The sequence below is a fragment of the Ochlerotatus camptorhynchus genome, unplaced genomic scaffold (assembly GCF_037179485.1).
Source record: "Ochlerotatus camptorhynchus isolate MF236.1 unplaced genomic scaffold, CSIRO-AGI_Acam_v1.1 ptg000202l, whole genome shotgun sequence".
In the NCBI taxonomy this organism is placed as follows: Eukaryota; Metazoa; Arthropoda; class Insecta; order Diptera; family Culicidae; genus Ochlerotatus; species Ochlerotatus camptorhynchus.
This window is the reverse complement of record NW_027040692.1, coordinates 1249595-1277278: the sequence shown is the minus strand read 5'-3', so window position 1 is coordinate 1277278 and position 27684 is coordinate 1249595. Positions and strand designations below refer to the sequence as shown.

General features: G+C 42.3%; 2 protein-coding genes across 2 annotated transcripts in view; both read right to left on the bottom strand.

Annotated features, from left to right (window-relative positions):
* Positions 1-10515: 10515 nt before the first annotated feature.
* On the bottom strand, positions 10516-15809 carry LOC135702858 (sodium-coupled monocarboxylate transporter 1-like). Its single transcript, XM_065223900.1, has 4 exons — positions 15574-15809; positions 15418-15508; positions 14938-15347; positions 10516-11691 (listed from the first exon to the last, which is right to left on the bottom strand). Exons 1-4 carry the CDS (start codon positions 15807-15809, stop codon positions 10650-10652), a joined length of 1779 nt encoding a protein of 592 aa, XP_065079972.1. The 3' UTR covers positions 10516-10649.
* A 176-nt stretch (positions 15810-15985) lies between these two features.
* Positions 15986-27684, bottom strand: part of LOC135702868 (serine-rich adhesin for platelets-like) — a 337028-nt gene continuing 325329 nt past the window's right edge. The window contains exons 6-7 of the mRNA XM_065223913.1: positions 27254-27637; positions 15986-17077 (exon numbers count right to left, since the gene is read on the bottom strand). Of these exons, the coding sequence (XP_065079985.1) occupies positions 16336-17077; positions 27254-27637 (1126 nt within the window). The 3' untranslated portion in view covers positions 15986-16335. The remainder of the gene's footprint in view (positions 17078-27253; positions 27638-27684) is intronic.

Genomic DNA, 27684 nt, shown 5'->3' with positions numbered 1-27684 from the left:
TCTTAACCACTTCAAACTAGGGAACAACGATTAGAAGATTAGGAATCACATAGGTGAAGACTAACTAACTCATTTTTTCCTTGTTTCAAGATCATCCTCGGTCCAGGCAACCCGAGGACTTATCACTATCAACAAGGCATAAAAAGTAACAAGGACTAAGATGTGTTCCTTTGATTACTGAAAAATCCTGTTCCCCTAGTTTGAAGAAGTTAGGACTAGGAATCGGTGGTAGATCTTACATCCCGTAACGTACCACGAAAAGGTGATCTACCCACGTTACGGGGTGATAGCATTATTTAGTATTGACTGTTATTGATTCTCTCGTGCTTAGGTGTACGGATTTCGGTCCCGCACGGTATCTGAATATTTTATCTCGGGAAAATATGTTTGATGATTCCTGGGGGACTGATTTGGACGAAGAGTTATAACTAAAAAGTTTCCTAATTTGAAAGCTCCAGGTGATGATGGAATTTTCTATATACTAATAAAAAAAAAAAACTCCCAGAGAGCACCTTGTCTTTCTTGGTAAAATTATTTAACATATGTTCAAATTTGGCATACTTTCATGATAAAAGGAAAAATGCAAAAGTTGTTCCAATTTTGAAGCCGGATAAAAATCCAGCTGAAGCTTCTAGCTACCGTCCAATAAGTTTGCTTTTTTTCAATAAGTAAACTTTTTGAAAAGATAATTTTAAAAAGAATGATGCATCACATAAATACGAACTCATTTTTTGCGGATGAGCAGATTGGATTTCGCCATAGGCATTCAACTACTCATCAACTCTTAATAGTTACCAAATTTAATTCGTTCAAACAAATCTGAAGGCTGCTCAACTGCAGTTGAATTTCTAGGCATAGAAAAAGCATTTAACAGTGGTTTTGATTGCTAAATTGAAAAAGTTTAATTTTCCATTCTATATTATGAATTAAGTTCAAAAATATTTAATTCTGCAGGTAAATTAGCAAAATTCAAAATCTGAACGACTACCTGTTACAGTAGGAGTTCTTCAGGGTAGCATTCTTGAGCCTATATTGTGTAACATTTTCACTTCGGCCCTTCCTTATTTGCCTCAGGGTTGCCACAAACCTTTGTTCACTGATGACACAAGCATTTCCACTAAAGGAAGAAGTCTTCATGTTATGTGCAGCAGACTGCAGAAAAGTTTCATCTTATTTATAAAAATTGAAGATTTCTCCCAATGCTTCCTAAACTCATATTATAATACTTCCACATAAGACTTTATGAAACCTTTATAGTCACTATGAACTGAGTTCCAATTTCTTCGTCAAGCCAAGTTCAATATCTTGGATTAGTACTTGACCAAAAATTAACTTTTACAGATCACATTGAAGGCATTCAAGCCAAATGTAATAAATATATAAAATGTTTGTATTCTCTTATAAACAGGAAATCCTATCTTTGCCAAACTTCTAATATTTAAACAAGTTTTTAGACCGGTCGTGCCAATATGGTCTAGTTGTTGCACGACCAGGAAAAAGCAAAAATTTCTGAAGATGATTTTGAAGTTGCCTTCACTGGCGTGCACAGGTGGGGCAATTCTCCCCCTTTTTATAAATAATATTTTAATTTCCACATTTACAAAATTATAATATAAAATAACTTGATTTCTTGATAACTTGATTTGAGGGTAAAATAACTTTATTTCATAATATAAGGGCACTGAAAGCCTTTTATTGCGTCAAATTCTTTGAGATGGTGCCTGATAATTGCACCAAAAAAAGAGCATGAGGGACAAACCACAATGAACTTTTTTGGTCAAAAATTTTCTGGAGCAATTTTTTTTTCAAGGGTTTTCATGGAGGGTTAAAAGAAGAGAATAAATTTAAGGTTGAAACAATTCTCCTTCGTGGTGGTAAATCAATGAAAAGTTTTTTTATTGAATATTTCTGGTGTAAAAATATCGTTAAGGTGCTTCCGTGCTTCCGTACATTAACGTCTCTTTAAACTGTTCCCCTGGTAGAGGAGAATTAAGTTCATTCGAAACGGCCCAGCTATCATCAAATGAATAGCTCTGGTGGAAAAATTGAATCACGCGTAAAATTTGGAGGTGCACATTTAACTAAAAATTTCTGGTGGAAAGTTCGCAACACTGTGGTGAATGTAGAAGCATGGTTTATTCATTTTTCTGGTGTTAATTTGCATCGTTCTGATGAATGCAAGCTTCATTGAAAATTTATGATGGAAAATTTGCATGAAGAGGCAAAGCCTGAAAATTGCACCACAAAGGTGCATGGTGAAAAAAACTTCACTTACAATTTTTGGTGCTCCGTTCTAGTGAATGGAGGAGCATGCTTTATTGAAAATTTCTGCTGCATAATTTGCATCGTTATGATAAATGAAATGAATAGAAAATTTCTGGTGGAAAACTTGCACTGGTCTGGTAAATGAAGGTACAAGCTATATTTAAAATTAAGCCATATTGAAATTTTTTGGTGGAAAATCTGCACCGTTCTGGTGAACGGCTTAAGGGCAAGCTTTAAGGAAAATTTTTGGTCTAAAATTTGCATCCTTCTGCTGAATAGAGAAACAAACTTTAATAATAATTTCTGGTGTAAAATTTGCACCATTCTGATGATTGGAGGGAAGTTGCTGTACTGAAAATTTATAGTGAAAAATCTGAAAATAGGTGCAAACTTTATTTGGTGAAAAACCTGCAACATTCTGATGATAGGAGAAGCCAATTTTATTGAAAATTTCTGGTGAAAAATGGAAAAGGAAATCTGCTTCAATCAGAACATTGGAGAAGCAATTTTTATTGAACATTAACGGTGGAAAATTTGCATCGTTCTTATCAATTGAAATTTTCAGTGTAAAATTACCTGGGGGCAGGTTTGTATCGTAAATTTCGAGTGTAAGATGTGCAACAATCTGCTGCATGGAGGAACAAGCTGAATTGAACATTTCTGGTAGAAAAACTACAACGTTTTGGTGAATGGACGGACAACTTAAACTTGACTTCCGAGAAGAACCTCAAGGGTATTGAATTCTGAGGACAGTTCCAAAATAAAATATTTCTGGGGATGATTTCATGTAAGTTCTGCGAATAATTTCTTGTGAATCCTGCAGATAGTTTCAAGATAATTTCGAATATAATACCGAGTGAATCAAATTTTGAATGAAATTCCAAAGGGTTTCAAGGGACTGACGAGGATAATTTCAAGCTCATTCTGGGAAGAATTTTTGGAAAATACAGAGTAAATTCTTCTGAAACTTTAGGGGAATTTCAGCTCCAAAGCGTTCTGAGAAAATATTTCCAAAATATTTCTGGGGAGAGTTCAAAGAAAATTATGCGGATAATTTTTAGTGCATCCTGCAGATAGTTTCAAGATAATTTCGAAAATAATACTGAGAAAATCAAATTTTGAGTAAAATTCCAAAGGGATTTTAAGCAAAATTTCAAGCGAATTCCGAGGATAACTTCTAGCTCATTACGGGAAGAATCTCTGAAACTCTAAAGGAATTTCTGTTTCAAGGTGTTCTGAGAAAAAATCTTGAAGAGTTCTAAGTATAATTCCAGTGGACTTCTGAAATGAATTTCAAAAGAGCTGTAGTGGTATTCTGATTAGATATCAAATTAATGTAGCATGAAGTTCAAATGCTACAAATGTTCACTGTTACTATTCGAAACGACACGCACTATCCAAATTCACTTGTTTGCAAATGGTGAACTCATATCAAGAGTAAATAACCCCTGTATGAAATTTCACTCATTATTTTGTTCATCCACTCACTAGGCGCGTAAGTTTTCTCATTTGAGATGGCATGAAATTTGATCCGTGGGATTGAGTATAATCTCCCAGTAGGATTACTTGTCGTCGGAAATTTAATAATAAGAAAAACACTTTAAGTTAAAGATTGAAATGAGCTAGACAGATGTGGGATACTTGGTAGGAAAAGAGATAGTATCTCTGATCGAATCGGAAGGTAATCGGAGATCGCTTTTTGATAAGATCGTTTTTTCGGTTTCCGGAACGAAGGCCAAGAAATGTTTTAGCGGCCTCTCTGAGGAATCCCAAGTTCTTTCTCGTCCACTTTAATCCAACCCGTGGAAGAGGCAGGACTGTGAAGTTTATTTGTATAGCTTCGCGGTGTGTTTGTAGAGGTACTTAAAATTTGAGAAGTGTCTTTAAGTTCAGTGTAATTAATTGTTCGTTAGTTTCTTTGATTAGGTGTAGTTACTGTTGATTTAGTTGAGTAGGCTAGTGCGGTACTGTGCGCGATTTTAGTTTCAAGCAAAAAGGTAAATGATTGCTATGCGGTTTTGCAACAATGCACTCATCCAATTGTACAGCCGTTTGACGGCTTTTTGTATCTAGTTTCGTCCCACCTCCCGCTCGGCATACCGCGCCCCATCGATATTACCACTACCCTGACCCCACGCGTCGGTATTAAAGGACCTAGCTTCGTCCGGAGTTAGAAGGGAGCTGCGCCGTCAACATCGCGCTCCAGGTGAGCAAATTTCCCACCCACCGGGATATCACCACGAAAAGCAGTTCTAGATAGAGCTGGAATTAGGGCGTAACAACCTTTGTAAACAATGACTTCTATCGATGATTTCTAGGAACTCAAGGCACGCTCACGCAAACCAACACATCCATCGGTTAGGAGAAGTCTTCCTCTACTCGATGGTGATGTCGATTTGCCAGAGAGAGCCATGACTTCCGAGAAATCATCGAGAGAAGTCATTGTTTACTAAAGCTGTTACGCCCTAATTCCAGCTCTATCTAGAGTTGGTGAATTAACGAATCAAGACTCGCACCCAATTTGGGGAATCTTTTGTATTCCGTGCAGCGAGCGTCGCAGGGGCGACAGACGATGGTGAGGAGCAGTCGATAAAGCAGAAGCGTGAGTAGAACCGTACAATGTCCGCATGCATGCATTAAATCTGGATGAAGCGCCAGATATAAATAGTTATTTAGAAATCCGCACAGTTAGGTAGGGAATTAGAGAGAGAGAGTAAGAGAAGAATAAGGGTTCCCGGATAAAAATGTTTAGATAATAAAATTTTCGTTCTATTAGTTTTTCTAAATAAATGTTTTTCTATTCTGCTAAATAATTGTGTTGATTGTTGGGTTAGAATTTCCCGTTCAATGAGTGCACTGGTCTAAAGAAGTTTCTCACGTTTCGTTCGTTGTTGTAGTTTTCGTTGTTTGGTTTTACTCCAAGTCGGACTGCTTGGGAATCTCAGTCCACCATTTCTGTCCTGAAGCGTGTAGATTTTGTGTTTGGGGAAGAGCTTGACCTGTGATGAGAACAGGTCGTCCAGTGCATTCGCTCCGGTAGAAAGACGGTTTCTGGTTAGTTTTCATTCGGGTGAGATATAGGGTTATCTTTTGAATCCCAAGTACTTAACGTCTACTAGCGCGTTCCAATCCTTTGCATTAGACTGAACTCGCCCTGGGGTTTTGAGTTTGCTGGGCATCCGAAACGACAAGTGGTCCTCTATGGAGGTGGCGCTTAAGCCATTTGTTTAAAAACCAATCCACGGAACACTCTAGTAGACCGATTTCGGCTAGCCAACTTTGTGCCGGCTACAGAGCTTTTAGGAGAGTTCTAAAAAAATCTGAGAAGCACCTCAAGCATATCGAATTCTGAGGGCAGTTCAAAAGCATTTATGGAGAGTATTCCAATAAAATTCTTTGAATAATTTCTAGTGAATCCTGCAGATAGTTCCAAGATAATTCCGATTCTTTTCCGAGAAAATTAAATTTTGAGAAAAATTCCAAAGGAATTTTGAGGAAAATTTCAAGGGAGTACCGATAATTTCTAGCTCATTCCAGGAATAATTTCTGGATGATACTGAGGAAATTGTTCTGAAACTCTAAGGGAATTTCAGTTCCAAGGTATTCTGAGTAAAATTCAAGGAGAGTTCTAAAAATAATTCCAGAAGACTTCTGAGAAAAATTTCAAAAGAGCTCATAGAGTTCATAAAATTTCGAAAAGATCCTCAAGGAATTCTGAGGATTGACTTTTTTTTGCAACTGTACAAGGTTAAGAGACAGCTTTTGGATTCCCTAATTGAAAAGTGGGTATAAGTTTGCCATTTAAGCTTGGTCTATTGTCGTTTTACTAAGAATTCGTCTAAGAATCTTCTCTGACAATTTCAAGACATTTGTTACCGCGGTTAAAAAGTTACAGCTGTTTATTTGCGTTGGAATAAATTCGGGTTTGTCCTTTATATCGTCTTTAAAACATGTTGAATGTTCGGCATCATTTTCTGTCATCCCGACTGGCGGTACTTTGGGACAAGGTTGACATGCTCAATCCTTCGCACAAGTCGTAATTCCGTAAACAATCCTGTACTCCAATCGTTACATAAAGGGTGATACGGTCAAAATTTGGTCAAGGGAAAACGCGTGTAAATCGGTGAAATCGTTTATTTAAAAAATCAAATTCAATTTCTTTTTCAAGTTCAATTAGTATAAAATTCAGGAAAAATATTCAGTTAGGCTTCCGCTTTTCCAAATCCGAATTGCCGGGCCTTACGCTTGACCCCTGCCATCAGATTTTGTACAGCCACCTTGTCCACCTTCTTCGCCGCAGAAAGCCAGTTTGCCTTGAACTGCTGCTCGCCCTTAGCAGTTTTTTTGGTCTTCTTTAGGTTCCGCTTGACAATAGCCCAGTATTTCTCAATTGGGCGGAGCTCTGGCGTGTTGGGAGGGTTCTTGTCCTTGGGAACCACCTGCACGTTGTTGGCGGCGTACCACTCCATGGCCTTTTTACCGTAATGGCAAGATGCCAAATCCGGCCAAAACAGTACGGAACAACCGTGTTTCTTCAGGAAAGGCAGCAGACGTTTATTCAAACACTCTTTCACGTAAATTTCTTGGTTGACAGTCCCGGAAGCTATGAAAATGCTGCTTTTCAAGCCACAGGTACAGATGGCTTGCCAAACCAGATATTTCTTTGCGAACTTTGACAGTTTCATGTGCTTGAAAACATCTGCTACCTTTCCCCTTCCTTTTGCCGTATAAAACTCCTGTCCCGGAAGCTGCTTGTAGTCGGCTTTGACGTAGGTTTCGTCGTCCATTACCACGCAGTCAAACTTCGTCAGCATCGTCGTGTACAGCCTCCGGGATCGCGCTTTGGCCGTCGTATTTTGTTTATCATCGCGATTTGGAGTCACTACCTTCTTGTAAGTCGATAGTCCGGCTCGTTTTTTGGCTCGATGCACGGTTGTAGACGATACACCCAGCTTATTTGCGGCATCTCGGAGAGAGAGGTTAGGGTTTCGCTTGAAACTACCGGCAACTCTCTTTGTCGTCTCACCGGCTTCCGGTTTTCGATTTCCCTCCGATCCAGACTTCCTGGCTGTCGACAAACGTTCACCAAACACTTTAATTACATTTGTAACGGTTGATTTGGTAACTTTTAGCGATTTTGCCAACTTTGCGTGCGAGTAGCTCGGATTTTTGCGATGCGCGAGCAAAATTTTGATACGCTGCTCTTCTTGCTTGGACGGCATTTTGACAACTGAAGAGTGAATTCCAAAATCAAAATAGGAGCAACATTCTACACACACACACACCTTCAAAATGAGGGGTGTTCAGGTTTTTTAAATGCAAAATTGAAAGAAATACGTCAAGTTGATATTGACCAAATTTTGACCGTATCACCCTTTATTGTTTAAGCCTTTTCAATGATTCTATTAGCCTTGGCATTTAGTTCAAAATTTAAAAAAAAAGAATTTATTTATTTACGATCACCGCCTTCGACTAAGTCGCACACACTGAACTACTTAATACTATTTTCTAGCCTTAATTCGTAAACCTATGTGAAAATACAGTTTTGGACATGTTAAAATCGAATTTGTCGTCAACTTCATTAAAAGCCCGGAGACACGAATCAAGTGGATTGTGATGCCCATAGTTCGTCCTGTGGTACGGAATTGCCAGTAGAGGTGAACTTCAGAAGCGACGAGGAGGAATGTTGATCGGTATCAGCTCAAGAAGTGCAGGACAGTCAATACCTCCTATGATGACATCAAACACGAACATACGCTGCATTTTAATTCGCCTCGATGACAGACTTTCTAAGTTGATCAATCGGCATCGGTCGGGGTAAGAAGGAAGATTTACTGGGTCATTCCAGGGAAGCTGGCGTAGAGCGAATCGTATGAATTTCCTCTGCACACGCTCAATTGCTAAGATCTGCGTCGCGTAGAATGGTGTCCATACAGGAGCAGCATACTCCAGGATACTTCGCACTAACGAACAATATAACGTTTTGATGGCGTACACATCAGTAAAATCTGAAGCATGTCGACGAATAAATCCGAGTGCAGAAAATGCTTTGGCGCTTATAATAGTATGACGGATTCCATTTTAAATTGATGGACAATGGGTCTGGTGCGTCGCGTAAACGAAATAACTTTGCATTTGTCCCTGTTCACGCGCATTCCATTATCGCTACACCAAACGAGCATAACGTGTATGTCCTCTTGCAACGCCATGCAGTCTTCTGAAGAAGTGATGACACGATAAATCTTCAAGTCGTCGGCAAAAGAAAGGTTAAAAGAAGAGAGCAGCATACACAAGTCATTTACGAAGATATTGAAGATCAGCGGCCCAAGAACACTTCCTTGGGGTACACCGGACGTGATGTTGAACGGCTGGGATTGTGCCGCATTCTCTACAACACAACCGGTTCTGTCCGACAGGTACGAAAACAACCACTGCGTTATCCATTCCGGAAACCCCATGTGTACCATTTTGTCTACGACCAAGATATGTGGTACAGTGTCGAAGGCCTTGGCGAAATCTATATAAATCGAATTAACTTGTTGTCCATGTTCAACTTCGCGAGACAAGGTGTTGACGTAACACATCAGATTTGTAGTCGTGGAGCGTTGTTTCATGAAACCATGTTGGCTGCCGGAGATTAATGAAGATACGGCGTTATACAGAACGTTATGCATCAGTTTTTCGAAAATTTTGCTCAAGCAACACAAGACAGAAACACCTCGATAGTTCGTGACTCGATTACAGTTGCCGGATTTGTCATGCAGCGAACGGTTGAATAGAGATGTTATGGGAGATGCAAGTGCGGTGGAGCAATTCTTCAGCAGCAAGGGTGGTATACCGTCCATTCCAGGTCCTTCATCAACGTCGAGTTCTTCAATGGCTTTCACCACTTCGACAACGGAAAACTGAACGTCGGGTAGATTTATGTCTGGTGAAGCAATATGGGCAAAGCGGTTGAATCGAGGAACAGGCGATGATTTGCTAAATACGCTCTCGAAGAACTTGGCGAATAGGCTTGCTGCTTTCGAATTAGAGCTAGCGATGGTTTCGTCGTATTTATGTTAGTTGGAATGCGAGTGGCCGATGTTTGGCTTCTGACAAAATTCCAGAAACATGAAGGATTTTGCTTGACATCTGATTGAATCTTAGCCATGTAACTTTCATACGAACTACAATTTTCGCTGAAAATTACCAAATTCAACGTACTCGCACTGTACTGTGGCGGAACATTGCGAAAACCTTCCGAGGAAAACCAGTGGCAGTCATTGCAGATGAGACGAGCGATTGTGGCCACCACGAGCAGTTGGCGATTGTCATCAGGTATATTAATAATGATAGGATTGAATTTCCAGTTCCATTGGCTGTCTGAGAGCAGTTTGCATTGAAGAAGATGAACCATCACCGGAGCAAAAAATAGATAAAACTAGCTAAATTGAACAGTAGGGAAACAGTGGTGGGTGGACCGAAAAAATTGTCCCTCCTTAACAAGATTCCTGTGCACGCTAGTGGTTGCCTCCCTGGTACACTACGAACGAGGTACATAGAATTTCGAATGTTGAGACTTTAGAACAAGTGTCCAACAAAATAATTAATAATTTCAGGCAAAAGTCTCTGCAATCCTCAATTATAACTATTAGTTCCCTTTATACTTATATAAGATTTAATTTTGGTTTTTATTTTAAAGATTTCAATTGTTATACTGACATGCAGGTTTAAAAAACCTGTTTAAAATACTGAATTGCCAAAAACAGGAACAATGTAAAAACACTTAGATATATATCATAACAATTAAGGCTGGTAAGTTACTGTAGTAACTGGAGCATCTAGGTCAAAATGCAATGAATTTTATTTTGAATATGGAACAAATAAAGAGTAAAAAAATAAATTACGATGCTATGAAAGCTCCACGAAAGGTATTTAAATGAAATATAAATCATCTTCGTGGAAATGATCATAAACACGCATTTTTTTAGTTTGGAATAGGTTTGATGATGATCAATAATTAGAATTTGTAATATTTGTTGTTTAGAGAATTCGACAAACCCGCTGATATAATGATTTACAACAGCCGCTAATTTGCTTTGTCGCTAGAAGTCGTTTGAAGTTGATGCAGAAGTCCTCTGTTCCCAAGTGAAATAGAAAGGAATCTTTCGAAAACCGTGATACGAGTTCCACTCTCTTGATGTGACTCTTAAACACCGACTCAACATTGTAGTTTCCCCGGTTCAAGATCAAAGGAAGTATATCACAGCTCCCGCAGATAACAGATAAGACCAAATTGACTTCAGTCTGGACACATCCCCCAAATAACGTCACAACGTACTTAATTCATGTTGAGATTGCATTTTATTGCTTCCTAAATTGTCACCGACTCTTAAAGCTTATCAGATCTTATCTTTTGTTACATCATTCAGCAAGCCATTTCCCTCCATCTCCACGCGTAATTCGACGTTGGATTTAATCTCATCTTTCCTTCTGAAAAACGGTGTCAGTAACCGCTGGTCAGTAACCTTTCCTCCTCCGGTGCAAAGACTGACGGGATAGGCCACGATCCAGAAGATCAGCAAACCAATAGGAGAGTAGTACATGAAGCTGATTCGGAATATGAAGGGAAGCTGTTCGTCTGCCATCGTCGGTGGAATAGGCGTTGTAGTTGTTGAATTGTGCAGCAGTTCGAGTATAGTTTCATCGCATCCGTCGTTTCGAAGCGGTAGGAAGTCATACTTCAACTTTCCTAAGGCAGAGATCCAGAGCGTGATCATGCAACTGATGGAAGCCACGACACCCGAGACAACACCTTTCGTGTTTGCTTTAGTCGAGACCATTCCGATGGTGAACATCCCCAGTATTGAACCGGACATGACTCCGGTGCATGAAATGGCCATTTGCACAATTGACCCTAGCTTTTCCACGATGAAAACTAAAACTATTACCAACGCCCCAAGAATCACTACGATCACCTTCATAACTGCGCTGGACGATCGATCCGTGGCATGAGGATGGCACGGGCGAATGAAGTCTTCGTAGATAGTACCGGCCAGGGTGTTCAATCCGGAAGACATCGTAGACAGGGCAGCTGAAAATACTCCCGCTATGAACAAACCGGGCAATCCTGGGATCTTGCCACCAGCGTCCATCACATAGAACGGGACAACTTGGTCCAGTTTCTGCACCTGTTTTGTAGTTATAGGATCGCACTCTTCATATTTGGCATAGATCAGTAGGCCGATGAAGCACGCCAACGAATTGATAACGATTAGTCCGACGATGTAGATTTTTAGCGAATTTTTCGCAGCATCCTTTGTTGGAACGGCAAGAAAACGTTGGATGCATGCTTGGTTGATACCAAATACCACGAGCCAGTTGGTTGTCATTCCTATGGTGATACTCCAAAAGGTTGTCCTCAGTGTAGGGTCGGGATTGAATCTGAAAAGAAGTTAAATTAATTGTTTTAAATCTTTTTTTTTTTTCCTCTGTTCGGGACCTAACACTACTGCGACCAGTAAATTGATCTATTGTAGTGTATCCCGTGTCCTTAGTTTAGTGCATGTCGTATTACTCCATCACTATTGAGAAATGATGAAGTATTCGATTTTTTTTACAGTTGCCACTCTTGCATTTATCGCAAGGATCCGACTCTAATTGAAAGGTCCCGCTATTTATACCCTTCGGAGTGTTGAAACACCCTCCAAAGGCGCGCCCCTTTGTCAGTCAAAATTGGATTCCTTAGCAACAAAATTAAGGTATGACACCGATAATGACCATGCATCAGAACCCTAGTCTTAACCACTTCAAACTAGGGAACAACGAAGAGAAGATTAGGAATCACATAGATGAAGACAACTAACTCATTTTTTTTGCCTTGTTTCAAGATCATCCTCGGTAGACAAAGCCAAGTCTTGTCACTATCAACAAGGCATAAAAAGTAACAAGGACTAAGATGTGTTCCTCCAGAGATTCTCTGCTTGAACGTCAAGCAGTACAGTTCGGTCTTTGCTCGCTCTGTCGAGTTGTTCGAAAGTTCCTAGTTTGTTCCAAACATTCGCAGTTTAATCGCGTAGTGTCGGTCGCTTCGTGACAGCGCTCCCGGAGCAGGCTCCGTGAGAAAGCGGAAAAGAAGAACAGTGATGAGTGTAGCTTGAGTGTACCTATTTCGAATAGGTACGCTACTCTTCCCACCGATGTTGGGAATACCAACCCAGTCCCGGTGAAGCGGACGAAAAAGAGGAAGAAGAATCAAGGACAGTCTGATGGTACGAGCGGACGCGACGAACGCCAGCGACATTGGTGATTTCGGCGACGCCGTCGAAACTGAGAATTCTGCCGGCTCGAGTGCGGCGAAAGTCAAGCTTCCTCCACTGGTGGTGAAGGTAGTGCCTCTCAAGACGCTCATTGGCGATTTCGCATCGCTGGGCGTTGCAGCTGAGTTTAAGCTCGGCAGGATCGGCACCAAGGTGATGCTCCGTACGAAAGTGGAGTACGAGGTAGCCGTGAAATATCTGAAGGATTCCAAGGCGGAATTCTTCACGCACGACATCCCCGGTGAGAAGCCCTTCAAGTAGTCATCAGGGGTCTACCGAATGTTGATCCCAAGGCGATCGAAGAAGAACTCAAGGACCGGTACAAGCTTGCCCCAACCGCTGTCTTTCGGATGACGAGGAGAGACGAAAACGTGAAGACGTACCCGGATTGTCTTTTCCTGGTGCACTTCCAGAAGGGATCGGTGACGCTGAATGCACTGCAGGCTATTCGCTCAATGTACTCCATCATCGTACGATGGGAGCCGTACCGTGGAGGCCATCGCGATGTGACCCAGTGCCAACGATGTCTGAACTTTGGACACGGCTCTCGCAACTGCAACATCAAGCCACGCTGCAGCAACTGCGCTCACGAACACGCCACTTCTGACTGCCCTGCGGATGGAGCTGTGGCGTTAAAATGCGCCAACTGTGGTGGTGCACATCAAGGTTCTGACAGACAGTGCTCCAAACGCGAGGACTTCAAACGCATCCAAAAACAGGCGGCAACTAATAACCAACCAGGACGCAAGAAGGACAAAGTCCCGGCATTTCGGACGGAGGATTTCCCGCCTCTTCGTGCTCCTCAGCAAAGGCAAGCGAATTCGCGGGTGCATCTCACTCAAGCAACTTCCGGTGATTCTGCTGGCCAAAGCTCTCCACCCCCCCCCCCCCTGGATTCTGGAGACAACCAACAGCGCAAAACAACAACCCCGATCTGTTCTCAGCGGAAATTTTCATCAACATGTCCGGTGCTCTTCGTAAGTGCCGCAATAAGCCCGAACAGATCCAAGTGCTCGATAAGTTCATCATCCAGTATGGCGTCTAAACCGCTAACTATCGTCACCTGGAATGCTTGCTCTGTAAGAGCAAAAAAGATTGAGCTTGCCGACTTCCTCCGCAAGCACAGCATCGACGTGGATCTTCTAACCGAGACCCATCTAAAGTCCGGCGACAGCTTCTGGTTGCCTGACCACAACATTATCCGGCTTGATCGCACCAGCTCCAGCGGGGGTGGTGTTGCGGTCGTCGTCAAGAAAGGAATAAAATACCACACTCTGTCCCATATCCGCACCTCTATCATCGAGGCCCTTGATGTGGAGGTGGAGTCATCGACTGGATACGTCCAGTTCATTGCCGTCTACTGCCCTCGACATTGTGCCGCCAGCAGTGGACTAGCGGCTAAATTCAAGAAGGACCTGACCACCATCACCCGTACCGGTTCCCGCTTCGTAATCGGAGGAGATCTAAATGCTCGCCATGAGGCCTGGCGGAACTACCAGCAGAACCAGAACGGTCGTCTGCTGTTCGACCACTCGCAGCATGGGCTGTACTCCGTTTGGTTTTCGAATGAGCCAACATTCATCTCTCCGGCGGGCAACCCATCGACGCTAGACCTGTTCCTGTCAAATACCAGCTTGTCCAACCCGGTAGCATTTAACGAACTCAGCTCCGACCACCAACCGGTGGTGGCTGAAATGGGCTACAACGTGGCCCCTGCTCCAAGTCTGCACAAGGACTACCACCGCGTAAACTGGGCACAGTTTGGACGCGTGGTAGACAGACACATCATCGACAACCCGCCGCTTAACACCGTGGAGGACATCAACCGAACGTTGGAGGGACTCCACCAAGCCATAACCGTAGCTGACGAGGCGTGCGTCCGACGAGTTCCTGTGAGGGGTAAGTTTATTGCTATTGATTCCCACACCCAACTTTTGATTCGCCTGAGAAATGTTCGTAGACGCCAGTTTCAGAGGACTGGAGATCTGGGCAAAAAATGTGAAATGGCCGATCTGAACAGGCAGATTGCTTCCAGAATGGACTCACTCCGAAATGAAAGTTCCGGGCGTGTTGTCCAGAATCTGGACGACCGCTCCAGACCATTCTGAAAGGTAGCCAAGGTCCTGAAAAATCATCCCAAACCCATTCCACCTCTCAAAGTCGAAAATGATGACGATCGGCTTTTAATCACCCCACAGGAGAAAGCAAATGCGATCGGCAAGCATGTCGCTTCATCGCATTTGCTTGGCTCGACTATCCAAAGTCCGCTCCGATGGTAGATCTTATATCCCGTAACGTACCACGAAAAGGTGATCTACCCACGTTACGGGGCAGGTTTAAATCTTAGTAATGAGGCAATGATGATACTTACTCAAACAAAAGCAATCGACCACCGCGCTGTGCTCGGTTCCACACCTCAGACCAGCCTCCAACGTCGACAAGTCCCAACGCAATGATGGCAAAAATTGCCACCAACATCAGCAAAAATTGCACCGTATCGGCCCAAATGACTGCCCTTAGGCCACCAATCGTAGTGTAAAACACGCAAATGATACACAGGATCAACGTTATCAGATGTAGATTAACACCGGAAACCTGACTGAATGCCAATGCCGGAACGTAAATAACCACCGGAATAAGGAATAGCGTGGACAGTGCATACACGAAGCTTGCAGTTATTCGCACGATCCGGTCGAATCGTAGCTCCAAATAGGAGAAGCATGAGGTCAGCTGCATGTCGTGGAATACCGGCAGGTAAATGAAGTGCATGGCCAGCCCGAGCTGTGAAAGTGAAAGAATTCCGATGATAATACATGCAAGTAATCGGATAAAATCATTTTTTTTTACTTACGACAATAGCTGAAAAAACGAACAACCATATCTGCGTTCCATAGCTGTAGATTTCCGATGGCAGACCCAACAGTGTGATGCCTGATACAGACCTATGAAAGATGAAATGAAATGTTTCAATATGATAGGATCGTCAGTTAGTCCACTCGATACTTACGTTGCTATCAGGGAAGCTGCCACCGGGAACTTCGGCATAGATTTCCCCCCGAGCAGATACTCCTCCACATTGTTCTGTTTAATTTTCGAAAAGAACCCAAAGTACACTCCAATCACCACGGAAATGGCGAGCAGAACAACGAAAATGGCATAATCGAATTCGGTGAATCGCAACATCACCTGACTGGCGGAGCTAACTGTGCTACCGACGGTGGTGATGGACATAGTTGGATCCATCTTCTTTCATGACCAACGTGAACTGATGGTAAAACAAAACTGAGAGATGGAAATTCGCAAACAGCACAGTTGCAAAGATCATTTGACTTTATTGAAGGATATCTAACGGTGATAAGACTCGTGTGCGCTCTGTGATAAAAGTGACGACCGCGCGGGACGCCATCCAAAAGCACTGATTCATTGTGGTACAATATATTTTTACGATCAATTTCGGTACATAAATTACATTCACGATTCTGAATTTCGGTAGGTTATGTATATTATTTTCAGCCAGTGGCTCCGATAAAGTTTTTCCGATTTTTCCTCTGAGTCTTGGCGGGTGTCCATTAATTTTTTACATATATTCCATTTTGACCTACTTGTGCCATCTAATCTAATAAGTCTCATCAATAAGTAGTCTGATCTAAATTTTGTTAGTATATTCTGTTGAAATAAATTGCACAATCATATATTTTCCCCTTAATGATTCCTACACAGCCTTTTAAAACAAAGATTTATATAAACGTAGCTTCTACGCGGACCCACTTCAGCACTGTGCCCCAGTTGGTTCTCCGCGATGCGTCTTGCTCCTCCTGCATAGCTGCAGAACGATCTCACCCGTTTTGATGCTCTTGAACATTTTGACCGCCTCCAGATGGGTCAGATCGTGGCAGACCTGCCCGTTGACTGCCAGCACCTCGTCGCCCGCCTTCAACCGACCGTCCTCGGCCGCTTGCCCCGTAGGTAGAATGCTTTTGATGAAAATGCCCAACGCTCCCCTAGGACTATCTCTTCCACCGACGATCGTGAATCCGAGTGATTTCTTCCCCGGTCCCTTCTCGAACGCTACCGTGTGGAACGTACACAGCGAACTCTTTGGCCTTCTCGGGAGAGTGCAAAAATTGGACATGTTTTTGTCCATGTCCAGCGAGCTGGTTCCACTGCTCGTTTCGGCATCGTCGGAAGCTCCGCTGAGTTCCAGCTTCTCGTCGTCACATAGATTCATGGAGCTCTTGGTGACCTGATCGCCATGGAACACGGGAGACTGCTTACCCACAAGGGATCGCCGGACCAGTTTGGAGGAATTGGTTGCACTGCTGTTGTTTGCTGTATTTTTGGTGAACGATCTCCGCTTAACGCAGTCAAGCGATGGCGGTTGGGAGTCTACTTCAATGCTGGGCATATCGCAAGGTGGGGATGGTGACTGAGGGCGTTTATTGGCGGTGGCTACCGAGAGACTCTTCTGGCGGCGAGGTGTCCCGAGGGTGTTGTACTTGTTGCCGTCGATTCTGGAATGGGAGGATGGGGTTTACATTAGTGAAATTGTTTGAAGTTTGTGCGGAAGACAATCAGAGAGATGCAGAGATTTTTTCCCTTGATTTGTTTTCCATCGATCTTGTTTTCCGTGCTGAGCACCAATGCTACCCGTCGCCAGGGAGGCAGCTCCCACATCTGGACTCTACCTATCGACCCATCAACTCATGAACCGGGGACCAACGGCTTTACTTCCCTTCCGAAGGCAGGCGTGATCAGAAATGTTATGCCTTAGAACATCCCGGCGGTGCCGACTGGGATTGAACCCAGGCCTGCTGCGGTGAGAGATAATCACGCGTACCACATCACTGGCTCCGCTAGATGCAGACATTGGATCAGATGCAACTCGAAGCTGAGAAAGTGTAGTTAGCTGACCATAGAATGGGATCATTCAGCCGAACGTGCGATCGCGAAAAATAGGGAGGAAAGGGTGTAATGAACACTTTAAGCAATGCCCACATTTGTTGTTATTGAATGGAATAAAATTAAATATATTTACACCAATGTAGTCGTTTTCGTTAGTTAGTGAGGTTGGTTGGTAAAAGCAGTAGTTTTAAGAGGTACGAAGGTAGGGGATGCACAATGAGTGATTGTACGTGTGATCTTCAAATGTGTTCTGAAGATAACTAGATAATTAATAAACTTATGACGCTTTATTGAAGCATTTTTATCTTATAGCTTAACAAACAAGATAATAAAAAAAAGTAAGAATATTATGGACGACATGATTGACAATTAACACCGCTACATTCATGACACTACACGTTTATTTGGTGTACTGAAAGTACAACTTTAAAAGAAATTATTTAAAGTCGAAACAGTAATTGGACCAACTTTTGGATATTTTTCCAAAAACTTGAGTTTAAAAAAAAAAATCATAACTTTTTTATCCTTAATTTTTCTATAGATGGTATTTTTTGTCCTTTAAAACATCTCAACAAATAAAAAATACAAAGAATTATTTTTTGAAAAAAAAAATGTTTTCAAGATTTTATTTGAAATTTAAAAAATAAGTTGAGTAATTTTTTTTTGGAGTGCACATTTTTTTTCAAATAGTCTCATTTATTATCTGCAATATTGCCCAAGACACCAAACCGATCGGGCAAACAGTTTTAGAGTAAAAAATTTCTGAAGATAAGCTCGATATTGTTCTATATGCCCTTTTCAAAAATAAGGCTGAATTCAAATTGGTGATATGAGGATGCAATATGGCATATTCGGTCATAAGGAACGCTTCTGCAAATTTTCAACCAAATCAAAATATACAAAAAATAAACCGATTTGCGAATTCGTAGGGAATTGCTCATGATTCAAACTTAAGAAGATTTGTTTATACCGGATTCTGGAAGATTGGTCTCAGCATGAGATTTCGGTATAAATGTCCAGTCCTAGAATGTCCTGAGTCATGATTTGCTTTGTGTCTGAAGGTTAAGAATTTCCTTATATCTTGGATCTTAAAAATCCATAAATCCTCGTAAGTTGTCAACATTCCAAATTTATGATTTCAAGGATTCAAGACCTCAATTTCCTAGCCAAATCATTCATTATTTAAATCATAGAAATGTTATTCCTCTGCTTTGAAGAGCTTTTAAGATCATAGACTTGAAAAGTTATCTAAACTTTGAGATATGTGAATATATATAAATTGAGGCTTTCCATGAACTCGGCTGTCGACAAAAGCAAGCCACTCTCGATGTGTGCCACGCGATCGTCTGTTTTCTCGGCAGCAACCATTGTGTGCTCCTCCTCATTGTTCTTCATCAGCAGTTCTTTCGGTCGATGCGTCGTCGACTTTGGAAAGCAACCGTTTCGTGATGAGTGTGTTAGTATCGACCACATTTTGCGTCCATTGCTGCAATGGAAGCGCTTTGCCCCACGATGGCGTAACTGCCATACAAGTAAACCACTGGAAGCGGCTCCAGTTCTGATGGAGGAGGCTTTTTGGATAGCGGAAGATAAAGTGTTTATTGTGTTGTACCTTTTGACTATAGTTTTAAGATGTATTGTATAGTGACCAAGAATCCTCGGCTCTGTAAAGTTAATTCGGTTGAGCCTTATCAAATAAATTAATGAACAAAAAAAATGAACAACGTGTGTTCCATTTGAAAAATTTTTACTTAACGCTTCAAAAATAAATTAAGAAGTTCGAACAACCATCTGTTGTTGATCGTCAGATTTTTGAGAAGGTGTTTGTCACAATGGATTCCTTGTGCATCAGAAATAAGTCTGGTGCAATAGCGGGTTTATTTGAAAATTTTCCATCGGTCAAATTTAAGTGAAAATTCACCAAATAAAACACAGCCTTAGTATGCGGGCAACCCCATTTAGCTAACAATGGATTTCTCAATTCTACATTTTATTCTTTTAATGTTTTCAATGGGAGAACTGTCTTGAAACTGCATATATATATTAGCTAGAAGTTTGAGAAGGCTCTGATAATCACATTGCAAGCTGAATTTCCAGATCCAAGTGTGACGTTGCAGAACGTATATTAAAAACATACTTAACAGCATTTTATGCCTAACGTCCATTATGTCTATAGTATATTATGCCAAACGTCCATTATGCCTAATGTATGTATGCCTAACGTCCGTATGCCCTAACGTATTTATGCCTAATTATGTACACTCGTTTCACTGCGATCCTTTGTTCGTTAAATCAGGCCTGCCCATCCTTTCTAAACTTGCTTTTTTAAATGTCTGTATATATGTTCGATGAACATGTTTCAAGCTGCATTTTTCTTATTTCTCATTAATTCTGGGCTAGAATTCATAATTACGAATAAAATAGAACAAGAATGATATAATTGCTGAGATCCAGACACCACGTCCAGGTCGCCCGTTGAGCAGCGTTGTGTTAGATGCTTTCTTCCTTTTCCGCACAGCAGGCGGTGGAATAGCAAGGACACTTGACGATCCGGATTTGATAAAAATGTTCAATTTATTGTTTGCTCGATGATCCATGTGGAAGGATTCTGACTGTCCTGCTTCCCAAGTAGTCTCAATATCCAAAACCGGTGGAAACGCTTGGCGTTCTTCAAATAGCTTTTCAGCAGCTACATCCACGAATCCATTGAAAGACGGTTCATCGTAATGTTCTATATTATCGTTTCAGTAGAAAACCGGAAAATCCCACACGCGCCAATTGAATTTACTCTCGTTCTGTACGTTAAACTTAACGTCGGACATAGTGCGCTGTATTCACACAATGATGCGCTATTCAGCGCACTATGTCCGACGTTATGTTTAACGTACAGAACGAGGGTAAAATCGAATGTCCCGTGTGAGATTTTCCGATGTCCAACTTGAACGACAATACTTCATCCGTACTAGATAGGGTCTAGTATAAGAGAGGAGCGGATTCAAAACAAACAACCTTGGCAACCTATGTCTAGGATATTTCTAGCAACACTGCCAATGCAATCGAGGTAGGCGTTGCTTGATTGGCTCTAGCTTTGAAAATTCGTTTGGTTCAAAATCAGCCAGTCCGCTCCTCTCTTATACTAGACCCTCTCTCATCCGTGTCATTGGATCGTCTGTTACATTCGACCGTGCGAAATAATTATCCCCTTATAGGGGAATTTACGTATTCTCGGCAACCTAAGCAGCGACCATCTTTCTATAGCCTTTTTCTCTAAGGAACGCACACATATGCAGTATTGGTTTGTTTACAATCTTTTGCTGCCAGCTGCTCTAACAATTTCAATAGAAAGAATTGTCAAAAACTGTTTTGAAACGCTTTTACAAAGCTCCAATCTTCTCTAGTGAGAGCGAGTATTGTCGGCAACTAGTTTTTCTTCGGCAACCGTTCCATTTGAACTGCGTGTAAATCTGCTGTTCTATTATCGGCAACTCGAAATCAGCTACAATTTGTAGTGCGGGTGTTGCATTTCAAGAAAACCTTGCTAGATTGCTTTTTCTAAGTGGTAAAAATATAGTCAAATTGAAGCTGAAAGCACAAAGAATCGTTTGCATGCATTCAGCGAAGTGTTTTCGTAAGAAAATCCAGTGAAAATAGTGTTTCAATTTGTGTTGCCGAAAATAGTCTGTCATGCCGAAGCCGTCATTTCCCCTACGTAACGGTTGAATGGCACTATTACAGTCATCGTGTTTTTTCCCCCACAAACTGCTAATCTTGATCTGGATTATCCCAAAAAACACAAATTATTAAAATTATGTTGAGCAAACTTCTATACAAACAAAACAAGTCATACAACACTTCTGTTCTTGGCCGGCGCCGGTGGTGTAGTGGTAAACGTGACTACTTTCTAACACCCCGATGGGTCTGGGTTCAATCCCAGCCGAGGTTGGTGGGATTTTTCTGAGGCATAAAAATCTCTGGTCACGTCTTCCTTCGTAAGGGCAGTAAAGCCGTTGGTCCCGGCCCATGTGTGTTGAATGGGTGCGATATCTTACGCAGGTGTGGAAGCTGTCTTCCTGCACATTCGATTGCCGTCAATGGATGGCAATCGATGTCCGTCGGTGATTGGCACTAGATTGCGGAACAGAGACCGACGTTAAATAAAGGAAAGAAGAAACACTTCTGTTCTTCAAATCTGTTATAGAACATAGCTCACGTCCAACGGTTGCAACTTATGACTGCAGTGGCGGGAGACACTACAGTGACGTTGGTCACATCAGCATTTTCAAGGAACGCCAAGAAGCACCGGGTTTACTGAGGTGGGACGTTCATTCATTCTTCATCATCACATTTCAAGCTTATTGCTTAATGCGTGCTCTCTACCGTAAGCGTGATAATGTTTGCACCATCGTACAAATTAGGTTCCCGTTTCACCTTGCCTTGGTTTTCTTTGTATGCACGTAACCTACACGGTAAGAAAAAAGTACCCAACGGCCAGTTCACTTTTACCTACTTTTGACTAGTTTGTCTCCTTTTCTCCTTCTAATGTTGTCAAAAACGGAGGAGCAAAACCACCCAACAGGGGTAGTAAAGTGTGGGAACCCAACGTTGAGTATAATCATATTCACCTACTGTTGGGTACAATTGACTTGCTTTTGGTTGAAAAGCCAGTGGAAAATTCCATACGAACTGCACACAAGTAAATGAAAATTACTTTGACCCGCTTTACCTACTTTTGGGTACCTGCACTGTAGTGCCGAGATGAGTGAAAAGAACTTAATTTTGGGTACTTTTTTCTAACCATGTATAGCTCATACCGTAGTAGGCTGTGTATAAAAGAAAATGATTTACTTTGTTTGACAGTTGCACCATGACGAAGTGGCAGCGTATTCGTGAATTTTCCCACGCGCAAATGTCGCAAAAAGACGTTTCAAACACAGTGGGAGTGTCCCGGTGGACCGTCAAAAGGGTTTTAGACCGAGAAAAGAAAGGACAACTATCCGCAAAGGTGTCCACAGGTCGTCCGAGGTCAGCTCGGGTCCGATGGGTTATCGCTGCTATCAAAAGGAAGATTCGGGTGAATCCAGTGCGTTCAATAAGGAAAATGGCAAAGGGACACGATATCAGTGACTTTACGGCACGAAAGATCGTGAAGGAAGATTGCGGGGCGAAGTCGAGGGCACGGAAAAAAAAACTCACAGGATTACCAACCGCATCCGGGAGCTACGAGTCGAACGATGCAAGAAAATCTTGAACTTCCTTTAGCGTCAGCCGCCATCGTTTAGAATCATTTGATTGGCGATACTCAACAGCGACGCATCGTAAAGCAAGTTCAAGCAAGTTTGAAATTCAGTAAGAACCGTGAGGACGTGAAAGAAGAGAAGAAGGAGAGTGAGCTGCACAACCATCCAGGTAAAATTCCCTTCGAGAGAAACACCTTCTCGATCGCCAATAACTGCCATCGTGATTCCCCATTATGCCCACAGGACCCCGAGGTTTACCGCTGGAAATTCATCCACGGCGTGGTCAGACCCCGTAGTGTCCGTCATTCAGCATACGGCGCGGTTAGACATGGAGCATCTTCCGATACGAAGGTATCCGGGAATACAAATCAACGGCCCATCGACCGTTAGACGCCACGAGTATAGTGAGGAGAGAGAGAGAGAGATCGAAGAGCCGTCGCGGAAAGTACCGAAGTACGCGACCGGCTTGCGAACCAATTCGAAGGTTCAAAGTCGAAGGAAAGGAACCGACTGGACTGTGAAAAGTACCCAGAAGGAAGCTGAGGAAGGTGAAGGAGTGGCTGTGGCCCGCGCTGAAGAACAAGAAGAAACGTTAGGCGAAACGAGGCAAGAGATAGCCAATAAGAAAGTGGGACGAAACTGGGAACAATAAAGGTACCTGTAGCTAAACAAGTGTTGTGTGTGTTGGATATTTGAGTGTTTCCTTGGCCGTGATATTCGAGCGCGCATGCCGACCCTGAGGTAGTGTAGAGGGGGGTCTCATTAGTGCTGGGCAGGGAGTACCCCATCTGTTACAGGTTGTTATCGAGCATTGGGGGTCTTGTTATCAGTATTTTTCAGAACAAGACTGGTAGGCAGAAGTGTCCCGACGGCCGAAAAAAGGTGGATGGTATCATACTTCTAAAAGAGTCCTGCATCTTTCAGGAAACTGATGACCGCGGTTAGATTAGAGGGCTCGTCCCCTAAAACAACCCGAATGCTATGTGGTAGCCCGTACATGATCCCCAACTGTTCGTATTGCGGGCAGACACACAGGATGTGTTCTGCTGAAGCCGGAGGCCTGCAGTAATCGCCCTTCGGCTCTGCAGATAGGGGTTGCCACCGACATTGTAGGAAAATCGGGAGTGCCCTGACCGCAGCTTCGATATCGATCTCTGGTCCCGGAGTCCCGTTATATCGGTCCCCTTGACTTTCCTAACGAACAGCGTCCAGGTGCGGAGTCACTCTACTGTCCAGGCTTCCCGTATGATGCCGGCTATCCACCATTTCACGTCCTGCAACGAGACCTGGCTATCTGCGTCGACATTCCCGGGTACACCGCAGTGTCTGGGGATCCATGCAAAAACGGTGTCCGGAGGAAGTTTAAGATTCCTTGGATCCTAGGGTGATCCGGTGCCTGCAAAGAGAGTGCTTTGACGGCACTTTGCGAGTCAGTCAGGACCAGGATCGGGTTGACTGCTGGCGTAGTTGCTGCTATAAACATTTCCGCGAGCTCAGCGGAGAAAACCGAGCATGCTGGCAGCAGACTGCAGCAATTAATTCGAGTTCTGAGCAAGAGATCAAGTTGAATGAACGCCCCTGCAGTTCATAAAAAAGAACTCGAGGAGGCCTTGCCAGAACGGAAATTGAACACTGGGTTGCTATGGTTCTTTTCACGGTTATTTTGTGTTTTCCGATATCCGCTTCTACTCTATGGATTGAGCTGGTTTTCTGCGGGTGCGCTTGCTGATGATGTGTTCATTGATGGTGCCTCCACTGCTGATGAATGCGCTTTTGCTGCTGATGTGTTTTCTAGCAGTGCTGGTGTGAGTTTTGTGAATTAGATTTCTCCATATTGTTAATTTTTAAATTGTGCTTAGCTTCACTGTAGCTGGGGCACCCAGCGGCTTGTTACTGCTTGTTTGCTGATTTCTAATGGAGACGTTCTGCATTCATATGCTTCGTTGTATCATATTAGAAAATTTGAGTCCAGAAATTTCTGACAAGAACTGAGATTACAGCATCATACTTCATTTCTGACGGATATCCCGATAAAAATCCGTATTCCCTTTCTTAAAATTCAACCTGGCTGTATAGATCTTCTGAGCGTCAATCTTTGGTGGAAGGTTGAATAGACTAACGTAACGTATGATGGAATTTGTGACGGTGTAAAAGGAGAGGGAAGGGGTGTATAATTATAAGACAATCAATTCATTAGATACAGGAAATACGTAAAGGCTTGGGCAATGATTGAATTAATAAATTAAACAAAATACATAGAAACATATACCTGGATTTTAGTAAGCTTATGCTCCATGCACTACTTTATAGTTAAAGTTTGAATGCGAAGTTTCAACTTGCCACAGTTCGTAACACTTCAAATAACCCATGAAAATATGGCTGTCAGCCTATCTCAATAGTCTATCGGTTCATGAATGCCGTTCAAGTTCTATGGAAGATCTTCAAGTTCAAGAGCAGTGTAAAATTTTGAACGGTAATCAATGATTGTTATGAGTCAGATCATTTTTTTACGTAGGATTACGTCTTTCAGCAATATTTGGAGGTGCAATTTCGAAAAACTAAAATCGACCGCGTTACGAAAAGTGGTCAGGTTTTGACCACTTATAACTCTGTCCATAGCGGATGGATTTTAATTCAGAACAAGCCAATCGATTGGAAATTTGTCTACAAATCTGCTAGAACGGATACTTTATCAATTTTCAATAGGTCACTATTCAACATTACACAAATGTCCAACTGTTACATCGGTGCTCAAAATTATCACCGATTGCCTGCAAACAGCGCTTTCCCTAACACAGATTTCAAAATCAAATTCCATCCGGTCTCACTGAACGGTGCTTATTAAATCACTGTGTGTTGTGGTGTCCGGTTGGTCATCATCAGCAGCAGCAGTAGCAGTGCTTTCGACGCGTAGCGTTAAACATTCCAATCCAAACTCAGTTGCGCCATCGCGAACTATATGTACATTAGACTGATGCAAAAATTTCAAATTTTCACTACACAGTGCTAAAATGATTCCAAATAGGGTTTTTATTAGCCCTCCAAACTCTGAACTCATTTGATAATTTATATTGGAAAACACAACTATTTGTTTAACTTCTAGCCTTTTTTCATTTTACTCTGTTAAAAGTTCTATAACTGTTCTTACGGGAAACTTTCTTAGCTACAACTTTGAAGATTATCTGTTTTCAGTCAATTGTTATTTTAATAGTTATCAATTGTTTAAGATACTGTCATTGCGCTTGCTGATGATAAAATCCCGGTTTTAGGCTCTGGAGTCGACAATATTCAAAATAATCATTTTGCCAATTTGATTATTTTGCTTTTGAGGATCATTTCTGATTTTGACAATTTCGGGTTGGATAATCAAGCACTGGAGAATATCAACAAAAGCATATTCATTGATGTAAAATGAGCTCATTTGTTCATTTCGCTCGTACGTAACAGCGAAGATTTTGAAAACAAACGCAATTCATCTGCACTGGGTTGAAGCGCTACTCCTTGCGTGTGATGATAAATGATAAAAACAGACCCTTATCGTGAATTGCATGAACTATGATCCAGATTGAAGTGTTACGTCTGTTTGTCTGTGGCAATGTGTGCGATGTGAATGGTCTTATATCTAGCAGTCGATTTTTGTATTTGGCAGGTGCCGACTCCTGTCTCCATGCCTGTGGATCTAGGCTACTGGTGGGAGCTCGTGGTTGGCGATTTTTGGGAGGAGTCTGTCCCCCTCATTGAGAAGGAAGATCCTGTCATCCCCGGTTGTCTTCGCTGAGTGTGTGGCTGCTTTAGAAATGATAGCAGCGTATGTACGATTTCGAAAATGAAGCACTTCCACCTCCACGCATGCAGAAATTGCTGGCGTAGAGGGTAGGAGCCCGGAGACAAGCCGGATGTAGCCATCATAAAAGGGTTCTAGTATGTAGATAACTCAGCTCCAGGCCAGGTCAATGACTGCCGTAAAATCACATAAAAATAGAATTGCATGTATTGCAAAAAGACGAATTAGCAGTCTTGATGGTAACTTGGGTAGTTTAGAGTACTTCAAGGTTTCGTAATTGTATAAGTCAAATTTTGTTTCCTTTGATTTGTTTTCCATACTGAGTACCAATGCTATCGATGTCAGGGAGGCAGCTTCCACACCTGGACCCTACCTATCGACCCATCAACTCATGGACCGGGGACCAACGGCTCTTCTTCCCTTGTATGCCTCAGGAAATCCCATCGGCGCCGTTGTCAAGTCAAAATTATGGAATTGTACCAACTATTAAATTCGTTAAAGCGAACGAAGAGAACCTTAGAGCTGACTGTTATAATACTGCACAATACACAGTACAGTACAAACTGCTGCACAGAACATACATAGAAGATCAAAACCTTTACTGTAAAGACTTGCCCTATTAGAGATTACACATCCGTCAACGTCACAAGCTTGTCCCACATTCCAGTGCAATCGAAACGAATCCGTTGTTGCGTAAAAGAAATTATGAAAACAAATCACATCTATTCGACTGAAAACAAAAAACAAAAGCATTGAGCACTCACTTGATAGCAATGGAAGTGTAGTTGTCATGATCGGAGTTTGCATCACTGCTGTGCTGTTGTTCTTCGTCATGAAAGTGAAGCTGTGGCTGATGTCGTGGTTGCTTCTCCCCGTCCAAGTACGAGTCCAGTGAAATCATTCGATTATTCCGGAACAACCGTCGATTCACCGATTGCTGCTGTTGTTCTTGTTGTTCCTGCTGTTGCTCCTGGTCCAGATCAGTATCATTTACTTTACTCCTACAAATGACAAGATCGATACTGGCACGACCGGTGCCCCGTCGGGTGCAGCTGTTCAGCAGATCCTGAACCTGTCGCATCGAAAGTCCTCGCAACCGTTTGCCAAGGATGTTGACGATTTCGTCGTTTGGTTGAATGGTGCCTTCCCTAAAAAAAAAAGAATACTTGCGTTAGTGGAAGATTGCATGTTAGCT

Bases quoted from the DNA above. Each gene is read 5' to 3' on its own strand.
- LOC135702858 (XM_065223900.1), bottom strand. From the start codon at position 15,809: ATGGATCCAACTATGTCCATCACCACCGTCGGTAGCACAGTTAGCTCC. The intron at 15,348-15,417 runs GTAAGTAAAAAA...TCACTTTCACAG, and splicing joins TCGTTTTTTCAGCTATTGTC to CTCGGGCTGGCCATGCACTT. The intron at 11,692-14,937 runs GTAAGTATCATC...ACTTCTTTTCAG, and splicing joins GGTCGATTGCTTTTGTTTGA to ATTCAATCCCGACCCTACAC.